This window comes from Monodon monoceros, unplaced genomic scaffold (assembly GCF_005190385.1).
Source record: "Monodon monoceros isolate NGI ecotype Baffin Bay Population unplaced genomic scaffold, NGI_Narwhal_1 Super_Scaffold_5, whole genome shotgun sequence".
NCBI classification, from domain to species: Eukaryota; Metazoa; Chordata; class Mammalia; order Artiodactyla; family Monodontidae; genus Monodon; species Monodon monoceros.
Window position 1 is genome coordinate 14,302,155 of NW_021703782.1, and position 21,217 is coordinate 14,323,371.

Below are 21,217 nucleotides of genomic sequence, written 5' to 3' on the forward strand. Positions count from 1 at the left end.
TGGCAATAACCATTTGTCATCATCCGCTTGCCCTGCATACTAGAGTACTTGACCCAGGAACTCCTACCTATACGTTAGAGCCCCGTGTCCCATGCCACACTTTGATTTCCTGCTGGTGTTCCCTCAACTCCAATTCCTCCCTCCCAAGAATACAGCTGAGGCCCCATCATCTCCTCTCAGAACCCAGCTCAAGGGCTCTGCCATCATTAACATCTGAGTCTGCACCCCAGCACCTCACTTGCTTGCTCCTACCTGATTCCTTTCCTCAACTCTGGTACAGCAGAAAGAGGCCCAAGTTTCAGGGCATGTTATTGTTCTGAAGCTCAGTTTTCTCATCTATGAAATGAGAAACTGCACATGCCTTTTCCTATCTTCAAAGGAGAGCTAAGGGCTTCCCTGGTGGTGCAGCGGTTGAGAGTCCGCCTGCCGATGCAGGGGACATGGGTTCGTGCCCCGGTCCAGGAAGATCCCACATGCCGCGGAGCGGCTGGGCCCGTGAGCCATGGCCGCTGAGGCTGTGCGTCCGGAGCCTGTGCTCCGCAACGGGAGAGGCCACAACAGTGAGAGGCCCACGTACCGCAAAAAAAAAAAAAAGGAGATCTAGGAGGATCAAGGGACAGAATATAGGTTGAAACGATACAAAAATACTGTAATATACAATTACAATAGCAACATACAAGCATAACCAGGCATTCAAGAAATAACCCTTTCAGAAATGATATTACGAGCTAATATTAAAGGAGTGCTTTCCACGTCCCTGACGCTCTTCGTAACACTCTAGGCATATCATAATTAATTCTCATAGCAACACGCTGAGGTGAGTACTATTTTATCCCCATTTCACAGATGAGAAAAATAAGGCACAGAGAGTTTTCAGTAACTTGTCCAGGCACCAGCCTAGGGAGTCTAGCCCCAGAGCCCGTGCTGTTAACTTGAAGGGCTCTTAATCATTAAGCATATTGCCTCTGATATGATCTGTCATTAGCTGGGCCTGTCAAGGTTTACAAAAGCCGCCCGCAAACATGATCCCACCTGAGCTTCTCAACAGCCCTGTCAAGTAGGTAAACAGATGATGTTAGTCTAGGTGACTAATAGTAGTCCCTGAGACAAGGAGACACTGGCCCAGAGAAATGACTCGTCCAGGTTTCAAAGCTGGCGCATGGCAGGACTGGGACTTAAATTCATGGGGCCAGCCCCAACCCCTCCTAGTTCAGTGCCCTTTCTAGGGGCTTCAACACCAGCACCAGTCTGACAGACATGCCCCCCTTCCCAGCCCCTGCCCACGGCAGCATCTCCAGGGAACAAAGGCTGTCGCTACAATGAGAGATCCATCAGGGGCTTTTGCCACCGGACCTCAGGGTACCGTGGCTTTCTGAGTCTCTCGCAGGATGTGTGTGATGAATCTGGAGGCTGCTGGCCTCAGAGGACGTCCTCTCCATGACACGAAGCGGCAGTCCCTTCACCTGACCCACGGTGGCCAGACATTTCCTAAACCTGTTATGCAACTCTTGCTTCAACCAAGCTGCTGCTGGGATTTCTCTCTATTTCAACATGTTTTGTTTTCTCTTCAGAGAGAAAGCACGAATGTGAAACCAAAACACCTCTTAGTGACCAGACAACGGCCCTTCCCGGCAGTCTGGGATTACTGGGAGGGTACGGTGAGGGGATTCTCAAAGGTATCTTCTGTGAGCAAATTTCAGCTTCCAGAATGACTAACAACCGTAGGGGTTAGGAAGAAGATGGGGGTGGGGGGGCACGGAGGAACAGTACAACTGAGGGCCAGTGTCTCCCACGGGGACAGGAGCCGATGCAAGAATGCCAGGCAAAGACATCCCAGTGACACTCCCAATCTGACTCCAGACCTTCAAGATGGCAGCCTGGGCCCTCCAGACTCCACACCCCAGCCCTCATGCCCATCTGAAAGCAGATATCAAGTTGGGCCATTCATCTCCTCAAAGGGAGCCAGCCGGTCCCATCACCTAAGCTCAGGGTCTAATTATAGGGAGCAGGCTCTGGAAATAGGGGCCAGGACTTATTTTTGTTGCCCGGGACAGGAGGGGCCTTAGTTAAGTGTGGAATGAATGAAGTGGCTGAATTCATAGCCTCATCAGGGTTTCACTGAGGCTTATGGGTCCTACCACAAGAAAGGGACAGGCAAAAGGGCTGAGAAAGTCTCTTTGTGACCAAGATACGGTAGAGATTCCAAACAACGCTCAGCAAAACAAAAACTAGCATTTGTTTCATAGCAGGTTTTAAAGCACTTTTCCCCCCACATCTTCTTTAAAACAACTGATTCATTCAACCAAGAGTCACGGAAAACCTTTACGTATCCCCGGTGGCTAAGTCACAGGGGGAGAAGGTCTAGGTCTTTGCATGCCATGCGAGGTAGTCCAGGTTTTATTCTGAAGGCAACGGGGACAGCTAGGGGAGTGTCAGGTGGGGGGAGACACCAATGGATGTGAACTGAGACAATGGGCTGCCCCTCTACCCCCTCAGGCCCCTTGCAGGCTCTGCAGCACCATGGAGAACAGGCTGGACTTTCCATTCCAATCGGCTAACCTTACCCCTTTAACACGATCCTGATTTGATAATAAATACCATGGTCTGGCACCTGCAGAGAGCTTTATGCTTTTTAAACTGTGTTCACTGCAAACCTGGCTGCACTTTCTTCCAAGATCCAGTAAGTAGATACGAAAGGTGGGCAGGATGGGTATTGCTACTCTTCCCTGTTTAAGGAGAGAAAACTGGGAGTGTGCAGGACTAGCCAGGAAGGATTTGTGGGAATTCATTCAACAAATATCAATACTTAACTGAGCACCTACTGTGTGCCGGGTCCTGCTTCTGGCAATAGGAACACACCAGAGAACAAAGGAGTAAAACGTTCCTGCCCACTGGGAGCTGACATTCCAATGGAGGGAGACCATAAACAATGTAAATAACATTACAAATATGAAGAAAATAGTAAACAGTATAAATAATAAATATGAGGGAATTCCTTGGCAGTCCAGTGGTTAAGACTCTGCACTTCCATTGCAGGGGGCACAGGTTCGATCCCTGGTCAGGGAACTAAGATTCCACAGGCTGGGTGGCACGGCCAGGAAAATAAATAAATAAATAAGTATGAATTAACAGTATTGTGTGTTATAAGGTAACACATGCTGTGGAGAAAAAGCAGGGCCGGGCAATAGGGAAGTGTGGGTGAGTGGAGGGGAGGGTTTGTTCAACTGTGACTCCGTGATCAGGGAAGTCTGCCATGTAAAGGCGAGAGCTGCTGGGTCCCCTGAACCAAGGTAGAAGCAGTAGGAGGGAGAAGAAAACACATTAAGAGGTATTACAGATGCAGGAGTGGACAGGTCTTGGAAGCATACGGGGAGAAGGGGAAGGGAGGCAGAGGTGGGGGAAAAGCTGAAGACCATCCCCAATTTTCTGAGGGAGGGGGCCCAGGCCAAAGGGCAGGCCAGAGGGGAGGGCAAGACGTCCATGATGGACACCAAGACAGCCAAATGGACATGTCTTCAAGGCAACTGTTTATCTAGCTCCTAGAGAGTCTGGACCAGAGACACAGAGATGCCACCTGCGAGTTATCAGGACCCAGGCAGAAATGGAGACGTGTCCCGAGGAACGAAAAGAAGGTAGAGGGCAGAATTCTGAGGAAGACCAGCAGCTGCCTGTCGTCAGAGGGGCCAGGAAAACGATGGCTGAATTTATTAGCCAGGAGATCGCTGGCACCCTAGTGCCAGCAGAGCGACGGGCACAAAAACCCAGAGAGGCCTGGGGGGTGACAAGGGGAGGAGGGAGAGACTGAATGTCAACCATCCTTCTCTAACATTTGTTATTTTAAGGGCACGTGGGCTCAAGGTGAGCTGCCTGGGGTTGGTTCTTTATTTAAGATGGGAGAAGTACGGACTGGACGTAGAAATGCTTCTAAGAAGGAACCAATGGTGGGGTGGGGCTGGGTGGGGGTGTGCTAAGGATACTGGAACCGGGTTACTCATGAGACAGCTGACCAAACTAACTACTCCCATGACCTTTATTGAGAACTTCAATAAGCAAGAGCTTCACGTATGTCACCCCACTTAATTCTTTCAACAACCCTGTAAGGTAGGTCTTGGGATTCACATCCACTCTGCAGACAAGGAAACTGAGCTTAGAGAGGCCAAGTAAGGTGGCCCAGGTGGAGAGCCAGGATTCAAATCCAGGTGTATGGGGTGGTCCCCACACGTCACCCTTCCCCCGCTGATTCCCCTTAGAGGAAGGAAGGACCCTCTTACCTTAAGATAGGAGGAGGGAAGGGCGGGAGACGGCAGGCTAGTTGGAAGGACAGTCACAGGAGAGCCTGACTGGGGGCCTGGTTCCTCTATAAACAGGGAGCGAGATGCCACGCTGAGGCTGAGAGAAGTGGAGGGGTGGGGGTCTGAGAAGCAAGATGCTCTGAAGTAGCTGCTCAGGAGGACAAAAGCAGACTGACCAGAACACGGGCAGGGACAGTAGATGCCATTCTGCTTCGAAAGGGTGTGAAATCCCAAATTGCTCTCGTTCTTGCAACAAAATTATAGTGATCTTTCCTGTCTCCTAGAGATCCCGCCCCTCCCTTCTTTTCTGTCCTCCTTCAGCGGGAGGTGCTTTTCTAAGAGGTGGATTTCGGAGTGCCGTGGAGTCCAGCGAGGAGTCCTCTCGAACTTCTGTCCGGTTGTCTGTGTCATGAACACCCGGGCCACGTGCCGATGCCCAGGGCTGGGGTCTGCTGGAGGAGTGGGGTCTGCTGGGGGCCCCAGAGGCCTGGCACACGGGGCAGCAGTGTGGGTTTCTCCCGAAGGGCTCGGCTGCCCAGCGGGTGGTGGGTTGTTAGGGATTAGGTGTGGGCAGGCCAGCGTTGGAAGAACCAAAGGCAGAGAAACTGCGGGCCCGAGAGTGGCTGCAGTGACGGGCTGAGGAAGCCAGGGATGCGCTGTGAGGATAGAGAGAAGAGACAGGAGCCCTAGCACAGTGTGACCATGAGAAAGCTGTGGCCAGGTTATGAGACGTCTGAACGCACGATTTCAGAGGCGGAAAGGTTCTGGGTCAGGACAAGGCCCCGTGGAGGTAACAGCCCTCGATCTGAGCCACGTAAAGAATGGAGGGATTTGGGTGTTCGTTGGGTGGTGGCCAAGAGGGGACAGTCTCAGGGTGATGATGGGATTCAGGGTAGAGGAGCGGTCTATGAGCCAGACGCCAACATTCAGAGAACGAGGGAAAGTGACTGGATCACGTCATTGATGATGACCATGATGAAGCGGAGAGCTCCCACCTAGGGGACACTCATACACAGCAGGCTCTGATAAGCGCTGTAAGGACTCAACCCTCACAGCCACCTGGGACATCAGTACCATCTTGTCCTTTTTTTACAGGTGGGGAAACTGGGCACAGAGGTGGATGAAGAAACTTGCCCCAGGTCACACCCAAGTGGGAAGCAGGACCTAGTCCATGCAGTCTGGCTCAGGGGCCCCTGCCCCTACCCATCCTGCCATCCCAATAGAGCAGGAGGTGAGTGGGGACAGAGAGAGAAGAGGGATTGACACTGGTGGAAGTAGATGGCGGGAGTCTCAAAGGGGAAGGAGCAGTTGATAAGGTGGGTGATTAACAGCCAGAGGGCAGCAGCCCCAAGGCATGTGGTTTGAGGTGATGGGAACCATCTTTTCTTGAGAGGCTTCAGGGAAGTGGGGGTCTCAGGAGAAGAGCACCGGCAGGAGGAAGGAAAACTCAGTGAAGATGTAAGGGAGCCTGTTACACGGAACTTCCATGGGTTCCGACGGGAAAACAAGGGAAGAAGGAAGCAATGGAAAGTTGGTTCAGGTGAGAAAAAGCAGGAAGAAAATTTGTGTCTGCATTTCACAGATAAGAGAACTAGACCTCAGAAAAGCTAAGTGTCCTGCCCAACCGGTTAAGTCCAAGACTGGGACCTGAATTGCCCCAAGATAGTTCTCTGAGGGTGAGAAACTGCGGCTCAGAAGGAGCTTGAGGGCAAGTTTGCAGTTAAAGAGACAGTGATCGGATGCAAGGCTCCTATGAAAAATGACGGCAGCAAACATTCCAGGTGGAGGCTGGGAGGGGAGGGCAGACTTTCGGAGAAGCAGAACTCAATGAAGATTAAAAACAAAAAGAAAACTCTCTGAGAAGGAAAGTACCCCTTGGGTACCAGGGGAGATATGAAAAGTACCCAAGTACCCCTTGGGTACCAGGGGAGATATGAAAAGAGCCAGTTCTGGGGTTCAAGAGGGACTACCAAAGGCTTCCTTGAACACCAGTTCAAGGATGAGCAAACCAGTTCATCCAGTGGGTCAGGGAAAGTCAGAAGGGGTCCAGAACCCAAGCCTGTAAAAGAAGAAAAGTGGGACTCAAGTCTGGAGATTGGTCACCGCCCCAAAGAGCAGTGGGACAAAAGCCCTCTTCAATGAAAGGGTCACAGATGGCTAAAAGGTGCCCAACGGAAACCAGGAAACTATGGAAGGCCTACTCCACAGAGCCACGCCCTCCCTTCCACATGACACGCCCCCCCACTTCATGTGCACACCCCCCTACCCCATGTGCACACCCCTGTATGGCTTAAACAATGTAATTGAATCCCCCCAATTAGCCCCAAGTGCCTCCGGCTGTTAAAGAGCTGAGGCCGCCTTGGCTGCCAACTATAATTCTAGGGGCTCCCCTCCAAGCCCTTTGCTCCAGCCTCCCTCTCCCCGACTTCTGGGCAGAGGGGGCCAGCAGCCGGCCAGAAAGTGGCCACATGGGGGCCAAGTGATGATCTGGGACCGCCTGAGATCCCTTTTCCCACTCCTCCAGCAGACCTCAGCCCTGGGCATCGGCACGCGGCCCGGGTGTTCATGACACAGACAACCGGACAGAAGTTCGAGAGGACTCCTTGCTGGACTCCACGCCACTCCGAAATCCACCTTTTAGAAAAGCGCCTCCCGCTGAAGGAGGACGGAAAAGAAGGGAGGGGCGGGATCTCTAGGAGACAGGAAAGATCACTATAATTTTGTTGCAAGAACGAGAGCAATTTGGGATTTCACGCCCTTTCAAAGCAGAATGGCATCTACTGGACGGTACTTGGTTTCGAAAGCACTGGAGTGGGTGGGAGACACTGGCAGCTGCCTTCACCCCCTGCTCCCCACCTCCCCAGAGGACCCTAGCAGTCAGCTTGCACTGCTGGGACCAGGAAGGATGAGAAAAGTCAGAAGTGGAGGAATGCAGAGCCTCCTGGCACCTGCGTGGCTCGCTGCTGCTGCTCGGAGCTCAGCAGGGCCGGCGACAGAAACCCCCAAGGCCAAGCGAGGTTTCTAACTGGCTCGGCAGCCACCAGCTCCTAGAGAGAAGGCTGAGCCTTAACCCACTCGGCCGGCAGTCAGTGCCCTGCCATCGGGCTGCACCCTGGCGGGGAAGGAGGGCTTCCCCCAGCAGAGCTTGAGGACTGAGTTTCCCTGACAAGCAAAACAAGAGAAGGGCTGTGAAAGGGTCAGCGGAAGTTCCCTCGCTTCAAATCTTTCCTGTTTCCTTCTGCCCCGGCTTTCGCCACCGCAGGACTCAGCATGGTCTGCGAGCGGTGTGCCTAATCTGGTTGGAATTTCCTCCTCCACCCACCTGGCATTCTCCCCACAGCCCTGAGCGCTCCCGATCAGGGGTTCTCACATCCACCCCAAGTGCTGGTCTAAGCGACCACGCCACTGGCCCCTCTGGAGCACCAGGGAGAGGCTCACGGTAGAGGGGCTGCAAAGCCCCAGTTGGAAAGGAGCAAGTCGTGGCTACCCTTTGGCGAGAGCCCTACGGAGCCCCCTCGCTCGCTCCCCTGGGACCACTACGGGGTCCCAGCAGCCTGGCCCTTTATGGATGAGTGAGTACTCATATGCCACCAGCGCGGGGACAAGTGACAGAGGAAGACACAGGAAAGAGGAGAAAAGTTGCCCAAAGTCTTCCAAATACCCACTTAATAATCACAGGCTGTTGACTGCTGGAGCTCAAGAGGCACTAGTGATTATGAGGTTCAGTGTTTTTCAGACGTTTTTGTCCATAATCCCCAGCCAGAAGTGCACTTTACACAGCCACTCAGGGAACACACACACACACACACACCCAAGCAGAATTTCATGGAGCGACACTGCTCCTTACCGCATGCCACACATGCCCGTGTTTTGTACTCGCACCAATCTGGCTTTTTAAAAATGTTGCTCCCGGGACTTCCCTGGTGGCGCAGTGGTTAAGAATCCGCCTGCCAATGCACGGGACACCGGTTGGAGCCCTGGTCCACGAAGATCCCACATGCCTCAGAGCAACTAAGCCCGTGCGCCACAACTACTGAGCCTGCGCTCTAGAGCCCACGAGCCACAACTACTGAGCCCGCGAGCCACAACTACTGAAGCCCATGTACCGCAACGACTGAAGCCCACACGCCTAGAGCCCACGCTCCGCAACAAGAGAAGCCACCGCAACGAGAAGCCTGCGTACTGCAACGAAGAGTAGCCCCCGCTCACAGCAACTAGAGAAAGCCCACACGCAGCAACGAAGACCCAACACAGCCCAAAATTAATTAATTAATTAATTTTAAAAAAATGTTGCTCCCACTGATGGGTCACCACCCAGTTTGAAAAATGCAGATCATTAAGGTGACATGGTGGGGGGGATGGGAATTCATGGGAAAATGTATGTAATGTTACAGTGGGAAGCATTAGCAAGGCTGACCTATTTGCACTCAATGACCTAACCTAACAGCTCGCTGGGCTCAGAAATGAAAGTGACCACCCCTGAGCACCATGGTTCACACTATCTAGGAGAGAAAAACTGGGAAAAGCAGGCCCATCCAACACTCTCACTGAACTTTATAAGAACAGGTTAAAACTGTGTGCCTTATAAAATCAAAGAAAACTTTTTTTTTCCCTTTCAAGATACAACTTACATTGATTTGGCTTCAGGTGTAATAACTTTTTGAAATTTCAAGAACGTAAAGAGGACGAGTGGGGGCTTCACTGGTGATGCAGTGGTTGAGAGTCCACCTGCCGATGCAGGGGACGCGGGTTCGTGCCCCAGTCCGGGAAGATCCCACATGCCGTGGAGCGGCTGGGCACATAAGCCATGGCCGCTGAGCCTGTGCGTCCGGAGCCTGTGCTCCGCAATGGGAGAGGCCACAACAGTGAGAGGACCGTGTACCGCAAAAAAAAAAAAAAAAAAAAAAAAGAGGACGAGTGTTCTGTGTTCATAGAAAGGGGGGCAGGTTAAAAATGGGAAATACTGAACTGGTCCACAGCCTCCGTTTTACTAGTGACAAAACTAAGACACAGAACACTGCCTAAGGCATGAAACAAGTTAGGGGCCGGGCTTGAACCCCAGCCCAGGGCTCCTGATTCAATTACTCACAGTCTTCATCTTCCCAAATATTTAAGAAGAACACAGTGAAGGTCTCCCCAAGTAGAGCATTTCCGTGACTGAAGCATATCTCATGTTGGACACATGACAACCATGCTGGTCTTGGCACACGTTGGCACTCTGCCACAGCCTCACTGGGGTCACACAGCGGGGCTCATGCCACTTAACTCTGTGCCTTTCATCCCTGCTGCAAAGTGAAAAGAGTAATCCAAGAAAGTTGTAGCCAAAAAACAAGAGGGGCTTTAAAGCCAAACCTGCATGCTCAAAACCAGAAGAACCCCTAAGGGTCGTTATTCAGAGCTAGGATTATAATCGCAGAACCTAGAAAACCTTCCTGGTTAGTTAACCCAAGCCTTCATTTTACAGTCAAGCCCCACAGAATGACTTGCCTAGGATGGTAAGACCAGCTCCTTCGATCATACACACCACGTTAACCTGGTCACAGGTGAAAACCGCTACGGAAAGTAATACTAAGTACACAGTGACAAATGGATCAAAACAGACCAGCATCCATGGGGCAGAAGGAGGGGCAGGGAGGAAACTAAACACAGATCACAAAATTTAAACACGTGAGATTAATGCCTCTTCAGAGTGTCACGGGGAGCTCAAAAGGCATGACTGACTATTCCTAATCCTAAAGATAAGCTAAAATGATGCCCTGAACCAAACTCACAGCAGAGGCCAAGGGCCTCAGAAGTGGTACAGGTCTTTGATGGAACATTCATCTCCACGACCCAGTGGGTCTGGTGCCTGCTCAAATAACATCTCCCTGCTCCTAACTTTCCCACACTCTGTCCAAGGCACCTGAGACAACAACTTCAAACATGGGGAATTTTATTACATGTGAGGGATTCTTTCCTACACAAATGCCACCTGGTATCTGTCCAGGGTCTTTCCTGGAGCAGCTTCGGAAACCTAAAAGACAAGATCTCCCTGTGGCCTCTGTAACCCTGGCAGGCAAGGACCATTCCCTTAATTCCCCACTGGGATGCCAGAGGAAGAGAAGGGGTGATGGCTCAGTCCCAGCAGCACAATATAAGACTTGGGCTCACCTTACTGCCAATGCCCGTGGTCTTCTCTCTGGACCCGTGTCTGTCCAGCCACCGACTGCCAGCTCTGAGAGCTGCCCAGGGCAGGGAAAACCCTCTGCATTAGACATTCTGGCCTTCACGCCACTCACATGGGGCCAGCATCAGCAACAAGACACAGATGCTAACTGGGGAACTCTGCTGGGCCTGCCTTCCAAGATAACTGCCACCCGGAGAGGTCCCCAAATCTCCCAAAGCACACTGAGGCTGGAGTCGGAGGATACAGGTGGCTCACGAGCCCGGGCAGGCTAATCTGTTCACCTCTCTGTGCCACGGTTTCTTCATCTGTTAATCCCCAGGGTTGCTGTATGTTTTAGATGAGTTCTGCCCACAAAAGTGCGATGTGTCAGTACTAGTATTACTCCCCCTCAGCACTCTATCCCCTAGCCATTCGGTATCCTGAACAGGCTGACTGAGGGCAACTCAGGCAAAATCCGCCTGGCTAAAACTGCCTCCTTACAGAAATGCATTTAAAACTACCCGGGAAGTACCGGGCCAACTGAACGTCTATTACACAAACCGTAAGAAAGGCTGTATAGCACACGCTCTCCCTGCCTGCCCGCCTCCCTGCAACAAAATGAGAAGGCAAATGTCATTGCAAGTCTTACTGCCTCTCAGCGGCTCGACAGCCGGAGGGCGGGTGGCCGGGCCGGCCGGACCGGGGACACGTTCCTCGGCGCGAGCGTGGTTAGCGCTCCCGGCGGCGGGTCCCTCCGGGACAGCGCACGTGTGGGCAGCCTCGGCCACCCGGCACCGGCCGGCGGACACCGCTCGCCACGGCTCGGACACCGGGAGCGCCAGCTGGAGCCGCAACGACCCGGGACCACAAACTCTCCGATAGCGTGGCCAGACAGTGGTAAGACTGTGCAAAGCTGCACTGGCCGCCTCCCTCGGGAACCCCGCCGCCACCACCGAGGCCAGCAGCGCTCGCCACTCCTCCTCGCCGGCCGCAGCGCCGCCAGCAGCCCGGGCCGGGAACTCGGCGGGAGCGGCGGAGCGGGGCGCCGGCTGGGGCACCCTCGTGGGCGCGGGGGGTGCCCCCAGGGCCCAGGCGCACAGCGGAAGGAGCTGCGCAGCGCGCTCCTCGGCGCCCCCGCTACGCGCGCCAACTCCTGGTGAGACCCAGGAGACCCGGGGCGCCGCGGCCCCGAGGAGAGCGCGGTTTCGGAGAGCTGCATCCAGGCTGCTCCTGCGCGGGATGCAAACGCACGCGCGCGCGCTCTCCTCTCCGCTCGCTCCGTCCCTAAAGTCCCCTCGCGCCTCACCTTCACTGAGTCTACCGGGTACATGACCGAGTGCTCCAGGATCCCGGCCATCGCTCCGGCTGTCATGTGGATGGATAAGGAGACGCTGGTCGGCAGGTTCTCATAGTCCTCCGACCCGGCGTCCTTGCAGCCGCCGCCGCCATCTCGGCTGTCCCCATCCATCCTGCGCCCTCCAGCCTGGCTCCCTACGCCGCCGCAGCGTAGCTCCATCCGCCGGCTCCGCTGGGCGCGGGAGGCTGCAGGAGGCGGGCGGGGAGGGGGAGGGGGCGAAAAACTTCACTTCTTTAAAGTGGGAACCACCTCCCGGGTGCTGCGACGCCTGACGCCATGGCGGGCTGGGGTGGAGCAGAGGGGCACCAATCACTGGGAAAGGAGAGGCCGGCCGCGGCCGCACCATTGGTGTGCGGGACAGTGGGGACCCGCCTCCCAGTGTGACGTCACTGCACAGTGCACATTTCCAAGCTACCGGATGGGGGCGAAAGGAGACGTTGGGGTGTCCCGGGAAGTTGTCTTACCTCCTGTTGGGGTGGTGCTGCCTGGTTTGGGGCAGACCAGGGGGTAGTCGCTGGGGAGGGTCAGCCGGACCGTAGGGATTGGGCAATGCTTGAGGCTGGAGGGAGATTCGGAGCAGCGGAAAATCTGTCCCCAGAGCCGGGGATTTTGCAAACAGTATTGCTCAGCAAGCTTTGGCATTCCTCAGGCCTGGAGGGGGGAAGTTGCTGCGAACGTCATTTATGGAGCAGTTATGGTGGCTGGAGGACGGGAGGGGTGGAGGCACACGTGGAGGTGGAGTGGAGTTCTAGAATTGAGGACCCACTGCGCGATATGAGGGGTGCACCTCCTTTTGTGCAGCTCGAGAGCACGTCCCGTGGAGGGAACAAAGTGAAAAGTCAAGATGCTGTGCCAGGCTGCTTCGTTGAGGAGAACGGCCACTTACTCGAATTTTTCTGTCTCACTGAAAACACATAATACATAGAGCAAAACTTGTGCCTCCTTATTCTCACCAAGAGGCTAAATCCACCCTGCCCTGGACTGGGCAATAAGTAGTCACCAGGATGGAGCCCTTCTGAGTAGGCGCCTTCAGCACGTTTTCCTGGGGCTGGAGGGGCTTTAGAAGCCTGGTCTCACAGTAGGGTGCAAAGTGGCCAAGAGAGTGAAATCGTGCAGTATTGCATCTGCCTATCTTTAAAGACTCTGGTCTTCTAGATCTTAAACTCATCCCAAGCTATCTTCTTAAATAGTGTAACCCAGACTGTTTTATTTTAACCTAAATAATATTGTCTATCTCCATCTGGGGGAAGGGGGAGTAATCAAAAAGTAGGGGAGTAACCTGCCTGTTTATCTAAGGCTCCCTGAAAGCATGGCATCTGCACATCTAAATGTGCATGTTCTGGGCTTAAGATTTGGCTGGAGCTGATCAACTTTTACTGCACCTTATCCAAAGAAGGCTTCTCTGGTCAGAAAAGCTGTGCCTTGAGATATGAAAAGGGTCTTCAGGAGACCCTGAAGATGCTGCACACCCTCTTTGGCCTCACCCTGGTCCCAAGATTTGGGTCATAACAACCCAGGCAGCTCTCTGGGATTTGAGATTCAGTGATGTGAGTGATGTCAATAGAGTCTTCATGGCCAAGGGCACCATTTCCCCAATTTTGGTAGCTGCCAAAAGTTGCTCCCGAGACGGGTGCTAAGGATGGGCTAGGTAGAAACACGCTCTGTATTTAGTAATTGCTGGAGAACAATTTAGTAATTGCTTTTGCCAGAGGTGATTTTGAAGAAACGTTGGTCAAAACCTGTTGATACTCGTGTAAAAATGGATACCCTTTAACCAGTACATATTAACTCATCGTCCCACTTCAGGGAATGTGACACAACTGTCTGAATATGCATGACGCTCTTCAAAGCATTATTCATAGTAATAAATAATTGGAAACAACCAAAATGTTCAACTAGAGAACATTGGCTGAGCAAATTATGATACCTGTATTCATGAAATATTATGGGGCCATTAAAATTGTGGCTACGCAACGACACGGGAAATAATTATGATGCAATGTTATGTGAAAAAACAAAACAAAATTCTATGAACATTACGTTCACAAAGATGTAAACATGCATAGGAAAAGAGTGAAGTGGTTATTGTGATAGTGACATAGGATTAGAGGTATTTTTACTCTTTTTTTCAAACAATGCTTGTATTGTTTCTATAATTAAAAAAATGGAAAGAATGAAAATGGATCATTCTTTTTAGGATCTAATCTCCCAACGGATGAGAAACCCCCTGAACTCTGCAATGGTGATATTGGTGGAGAAAAGTAAGCTTGTGGATGGTTAAGAGGACCCTTGGCACTTGTGAACATGCCCATAATCTTCAGATACCTAAGATTTATTTTAAATTTCATTAAACAAACGTTAAGCCAGAAGCATTTAGAAAATCTTTGGAATATTTATTTTGAATATTCAATATTTTTTCTCACCAATATATATGGTGGTTTGGCCCTCAGCATCCATCTTAAACTTCTCCTTGTACTGTAGTGACCAGAAAATTGTAAACCACATTTCTCAGACTCCTTTGCAACTAGGAGTCTAGATATAATTTATATTCTGCCAGTTAGGTGAACTAGGGAGATCTGGGAAGTGGAAAGCAGATAGAGACCACCTTCCTGCTGCTTTGAAGTTATACACTGCCTAGTGAAATCATAGACTCTTGGGTTAGGAGCAGTTGGGGTGGGCAGTGGCTTGCCTGTTACAATAGCATTGCAGGGTCTGGACACCAAGTTCATGAATGTTGAGAGGCAATTGTGCCAGTGGGAGTGGCAGCAGGGATGGTGGCAGCACCATAGCTTCCACAGGTGGCCTTCACCTTTGAGGATGTGGTGGAGGTTCCCTTGGGAAGCCAATTTGGAGGTGTGGGTCTGAGAATCATCTCTGGAGTCCCCGCCTAGGTTTCAGCTCTTCCTTCCCATCCAACAATATTCTGTATAGTAGCAAATGGGCATCATAATGAAGGAGGCTTCCCTAGATGTCAGAATGCAGCAGCCAGACGTGGTCTTAGATCTCTGAGGAAGGCCTGCTTGCAAGGAGGGGTGAGATCCCAGACACCATAACCCAGTGCTTTGACCACACTACCAACAAGGAGGCAGCACTGGAAGGACCCAGGAGCAGAGCGGAGATCCTGCCCTGTGGGGTAAACCAGGAGACTCAGAATGACTTGCTGGTTCCAGCCGAGTCTTACATAAAGTTCCTGAATGTTGAAGTTCTGGAGACGTCATCATGCTGCTTTAGCCCAGCTGGGAGTCAAGTTCCACTTAGAAATGGGAAGTTACAGAGGGTGTAGGGGGAAGAGCATTTGAGTTGGAGTCATGGACCTGTTCAAGCCCAGATTCCACCATTTAGCAGCTATGTGGCTCTGGCCCTTTTGGTTGGCATGCTTCCTCACCTGCTTACCATGGGCACTGCCACTTAACACATGGTGAATGAAATACAGAAAAAAATAGAAGCTCGTGGTGAAGTATATATAATTTGGGGGTGTTGGGAGGAAAGAGGACAGAAAGGAGTTAAGAGTATAGAGTTAAGAGGTCCAGGCTTCCTCCAAAATCCTACCTTTTTCACCATAATTACTTAAACCCTGGCATCCACCTGCCCACCCATGCAACACACAGATATATTAACACCCTACCCAGAATTTAGCCAATGCTGTGTCTCCCCCAGGAGCCCCAGAATTCCTCTAACAGAAGGGAGGCCCGGACCATGGAGGGACTGCAGCTGGTGTGATGTGCTGGGTACCAGGTGGGGTGTGCATTTTGCCTTTGTTTTTCACAATGTGAACTCCTCCACATCTCCGTTATCTTTAAGTCAAGTGTATAAGTTGGAAGGGCTGCGCGGGCCTCTAGACATGCAGGGTGTCTCCCTCATTTACACATCTGACCCTATAATCCCAGAACCTCTTGCTTTCCTAAAGACAGCACTGTGTTCCCTAAAAGCTCTATCTGTGATTCATCCTCAGGGATGAGTCTCCCCTTGAGACAGAAGAAATGGAGGCCAAAAGCTAGCCTCCCTCCAGGGCCCCCCATCAAATAAGGAAGGGATGGGGGGGTGGGCCACCAGGCACAGAGAAGGCAGAGCTGCCTCAGTTAACGGGGCTTCCTTTTATGAAAGGTGGTGACAAGAGAGGGTCCGAGCTGGTAGTTTAATCAGAGGGCTGAGAGAGGAGTTGCCCAGCTCTGCCTCCCAGAAGCCTGCCGGGCTCGCACTGCTATAGACTCCGTTGCCGAGTCCCCTGTGATAGGGCTGGGCCCCCCTGCTGTGCGACAGCCACCCCCCACCCTGACTCCTGTCCCGTGGATGCCTGTGCTATCCTCCATGGCAGCTGCCCCCTGCACTTTCACAGATGAGACCCAACGATGCCAGCCATACCCTCCTCACATCAGGGTCTCTGCACTGCGGTCATTCCCACTCTCACTCAAGAACCCATCACCTAGCAGATGTCTCAAGGCCCCAGAGGTGGACGGAATGGGTAGCAGAGGAGCCCTGAGGCCCCAGTGGAGGCCAAGCAGTGGCTGAATTGTGGGTAGGGTGTGCCACATCTGTGTGTTTGCATGGGTGACCTTGGGCCATCCGTAGCCACCCACCAAAAGAGCTTGCATCTGTCATCTTTCCCTTTCCTCACCTTTTTCCACAAATATACTCAATCCTCCATAGCCTAATAAAATCCCTCTTTCCTGTTCCACGCCTTAAGCTATTGCCCTATTTCTCTCCTCCATTCTGAAGCCCCAGAAAGAATGATCGCCCCTGGCCATCCCTCCTTACAAGGCATTCACTCCTGAAGCCTCGTGGTTTCTAACTCCTGCACTTTTTTTTTTTTAACATTTTATTGGAGTATAATTGCTTTACAATGGTTTGTTAGTTTCTGCTTTATAACAAAGTGACTCAGGTATACATATACAAGTACCCCCATATCTCTTCCCTCTTGCGTCTCCCTCCCTCCCACCCTCCCTATCCCAGCCCTCTATGTGGTCACAAAGCACCGAGCTGATCTCCCTGTGCTACGCGGCTGCTTCCCACTAGCTATCTATTTTCCGTTTGGTAGTGTATATATGTCCATGCCTCTCTCTCGCTTTGTCCCAGCTTACCCTTCCCCCTCCCCATGTCCTCAAGTCCATTCTCTAGTAGGTCTGTGTCTTTATTCCCATCTTACCCCTAGGTTCTTCACTCCCGCACTTTTCGAAAGGCGCTCTTGAAAAGGTCACCAATGACCTCACTGCCGGCTCAGCCCGCCTCTCCTGGCGGGAGCCTCTGAAGCCCGCCTCCTCAGGAATTCCTCCCTCACTTCCGCTCTCTTCCTGCCCTTCAGGCAGCACCCTCTGCCTCCTCGGCCTCTCCTTCCTCCTGACAGTCCGTCCTCAGAGCTCCTTTCTTCTCTTCCCTTTGGTCCTCGCTTCCATTCCCACGTTCCCGTTCCCAGCCCGGGCTCTGTTTTCAATCCTGACCACTCCTCTGCACTCCAGCCCCATATTTTCTCATGCCTCTCAGACAGCTCCATGTGAAGCTCAGATGGTAGATCAGTGTCCTAGGGCTGCCGTCACAAAACACCACAAACGGGCAGCTTGAAACAACAGCAGTATATTCTCTGGAGGCTAGAAGTTCAAGATCAAGGTGTTGGCAGGGACATGCCCCCTCCAAAGGCTCTAAGGGAGGATCCTTCCTTGCCCCTTCCTAGCTTCTGGCGGCTCCCCTGCAATCCTCGACGTTCCTTGGCACCTGTCATTGGATTACGCCAGGATGACTTCATCTTAGCTTGATTATATTTGCAAAGATATTTCTAAATAAGGGCACAGGTTCCGAGCAGACATGAATATTGGAGGAAAACTGTTGAGCTCAAGACGGGGGTGGGTGGTGGTGGTGAGAGGCTAGAGCTGCAGGCTGTCGGGGGAGAAGCCCGGGTTCCAGTCCTGACTCATATCTTTTGCCCACGTCCCTTTATCTTCAAAAGGAAGAGTTGGACCCAGTGATGTGCCAATCCCGTTCCAGCTCTATCTGTCCAATCTAAAACTGAATTCATAATCTTTCCTCCTAGTTGACAACTCCTTCTCAGGCTACTTTTTCCTGTATCTTACCTCTTTTACCAGGCAACCGACTGGCAAGTTTACAGTCATTCCTGGCTTCTCTCTTCTTCTCTCAGATCCTGTCAGCCATGGGGAGATTCAGGCCTCTGAGAGAGTGTCACTTATAGCTACGGCGACTGTGTAATTTTATCATCCAAACTGGGATGCTTTTTGAGAGTGACAAGGGACACTGGTGAGATTTACACCAGGACAGAGGTAGAAACTGAGACCGTCCTGGGGAAACTAGGATATGGTCGTCCTACTTATAGCCTACCCTTGCCTTCCATGCCCCACCTGTCACAGGTACTCATTTCTCAGCTCAGATGGCTCCCCTTCCAGGAAGTCTTCTCTGACCCTCAGGAAGTGAGCTGAACCCTGTCACTCTTTCACGCCTCCTTCCTGGCTCTCCCAACCTTCTATTTATTATTATAGTTATGTTGCCTCAAGTTCTTTGAGGATGTAAATTGAGTAAATGATCAATATTTATTACAGTAGTAAGAGTTTCCTTCAAAGGAGCTCCATATTCCTATACAATAACATTAAAATGCTACAGACATTCATGATCTCCAGGAAATTAAACCATGTTGCACCATAGCTCCTGAGGCTCTGAGCACAGACGGTGGAGAAGAGAGAAAAAAGGGACATTTTCTTTTTTTCCAAAGTATTGATACATGTCACAAACGCTAAAACAGGGTGCTACTTTTCTTGGGAGCATGGAGATGCAAAGCCTGAGAAGTGGAAGAGACCTAGAATATGATATAGTCTATAATCCCATCTCACAGGTGACCAAAGAGGTCCAAGAGGTAAAGTAACTTGTCCACAGACACAGAAGTGGATAGTGGAAGAACTGGGATAAAAACCCAGGTGTTCCATTCAGTACTTTTTCAATTCACCCACCTTTGAAATAACCCTAGAGGCTGATAAGACTCCTTTATTGCGGTCATTAGTCTTATCTCAGATGTCTTCTCTGTAAAAACCAATAGTCATCAATGCTCGCTCTGGCCGGGTTCCCCTGACATAGCACATTAGCACACGCCCGCATTTGCCAGATTCCGCAGGTGAGTTTCACCCTGAGCCTTACCGTCATTAAGAACGTGTTGATCACAATCCTCTAGGCAGCATAGCTGCCATATTTCCAACCATTCAATAGATTGCTGAACATAGAAGATGCGCTCTTTAGGAGAATGGAGATGATATTCCCCCTGCCTGGAATGTCCAGTGCCCGCTCTTCCCATGGATAGATTCTTTTTTTTTTTTTTAACATCTTTATTGGAGTATAATTGCTTTAAAATGGTGTGTTCGTTTCTGCTTTATAACAAAGTGAATCGCTATACATATACACATATCCCCATATCTCCTCCCTCTTGTGTCTCCCTCCCACCCTCCCTATCCCACCCCTCTAGGTGGTCACACAGCACCGAGCTGATCTCCCTGTGCTATGCGGCTGCTTCCCACTAGCTATCTATTTTACATTTGGTAGTATATGTAAGTCCATGGATAGACTCTTGTCTTTCAAGTACCAGCTTTAATGTCACTTCCTCAGAGAGAACAAATTAAACCAGTACCACAATCACTTTTTAAAAAAATGTATAGCACCCATTACTTTCTTAATTTATCTTTGTTTGTTTTTTTGTTTGTTTGTTCTTCCTCTTGCACTCTCTCTCTCTCTCTCTCTCTCTGTGTGTCTCTGACTATCACACAGAGTAAGTTTCAAGGAAACAGACATTGGGTGTCACATCTTTACAGCTCTGTCCCTGTGCCTAGAACCGTGCCTGGCACAGAGTAGGCTACGAATGAATAAATGCAAATGAATAAATAAAATGTCCCCTCCTCCAGGAAGACTTCCCTGACCCAGACAGCCCACACACATCTTTCTCCACTGAACTTCTCTAGGATGTGTGTACTACCTCACCCACATGACATTTACCATTTACTTCCTTGTACTGTAGTTTGGTTCAGAACATACCTTGGTCCCCCATCTAGACCCTAAGCCCGGGAGAGCCGAATCTCTGGTTTATGCTCCTTTGTAGACCCAGAACCTAGCACAGATTCCTGCACATAACAGGAGAGCAACTGGCATGTGTTTAATCGATTGAGGAGGAAGCAGAACATAGCAGAAAAGATGAACTTTGAACTCAGACGTCCTGACTTACCACTCACTATCTAGCTATGTGTCCTTTGAAAAATTACTTAGCATCTCTGAGTCTAGTTTCTCAATTATAAAACGGGCACATTAATTCCTACATTATAGGATTAAAAAAGAAAATATATATAGCACTCTATATATGTATATGTATTTATGCATTCAGAAATGTCATTTCCCCGTTAGTGTTTGACACTAATGTTTGTTAGCTCTTAGAGTAGCCATGGACATTTTTCATAGCACGCTGATGTTCACCAAAGATTTTCTGTCTCTTAATCCGCAGTTGATTCTGCTTTTTCAGTGTTCTTTTTATTTTTCAAAAATGCAAGTCTGTAACATTTTTATCAAAATGTTTTGATAAATGTAAGTATATAAAATCAGGACATGAACACTACTTGCTACAGTTAACAGATTTCCTTTCCATATTATCATAAAAAGGACCAATTCACATTCTCACCATTTGCTTCACATTCACAAAAGTCACTTCAAGAGCTATAGCCATCTCTCAAAACTGATCAGTTTGGTGCAAGTAAAGCATGTTTCTTTTAAAAGGCTGTGCACTTGCCCAGGTGTGAGGTTATTACAATGTAGCACATTTATACAGGTGGAAATACAGAGAGGCTGCTCTGTCCTTTAATCACCTGTCCTATGACAGCAGAGTCCTAACTTAATCTCCATGTCTCTTCATTCCCAGAAGTTTGGTGGCCAAGTCATACTAAATAGTGGCAACTTGTAGAACTCTGGAAAGTTTTCGAGCACTTTCTCATATCTTATCTCATTTGATTCTTAGGGCTGTTATTACAGAGTTAGATGGAGAAATGCAGGCCATGTTATATTATTTTATGGTTGGATTGATTTGTAAGCTGTACTACCCAAGGAGGTTGATTAATGGGGCCAATACCAGCAAGGGAGGTGTCACACAGTACCCTGTCCTTGACCAAGTTCAATTCAACTATTTTTTTTAATCAACTGCTGGAAAAAGTCATGGAATGCAAACTTATCAACCTCTTGGAAGACGTAATACTAGGAGTAGCTTTACAGAAGGCTAAAAGTCAAGGTTGTTTTTTTAAATCTCTAAAAACATATTGATAAAATTGTGCCCTTAAATCCTGAACCTTACGGACAAGCAAGGCAGGGCAGGCCCTCTTGAACTGGTAGGACTGCGCATGATGCTGTAGTTGCCCATCAGCTTGGGACAAGCTCCAGCTCCCAGGACGTTCTTCCTGGCTC

General features: G+C 50.5%; 1 protein-coding gene across 1 annotated transcript in view; it reads right to left on the bottom strand.

Annotated features, from left to right (window-relative positions):
* The window catches only part of SLC25A37 (solute carrier family 25 member 37), a 43,492-nt gene extending 31,431 nt beyond the window's left edge, over positions 1-12,061 (bottom strand). Inside the window, exon 1 of the mRNA XM_029203095.1 lies at positions 11,744-12,061. Coding sequence (XP_029058928.1) covers positions 11,744-11,953 — 210 coding nt within the window. The 5' untranslated portion in view covers positions 11,954-12,061. The remainder of the gene's footprint in view (positions 1-11,743) is intronic.
* Positions 12,062-21,217: the final 9,156 nt, after the last annotated feature.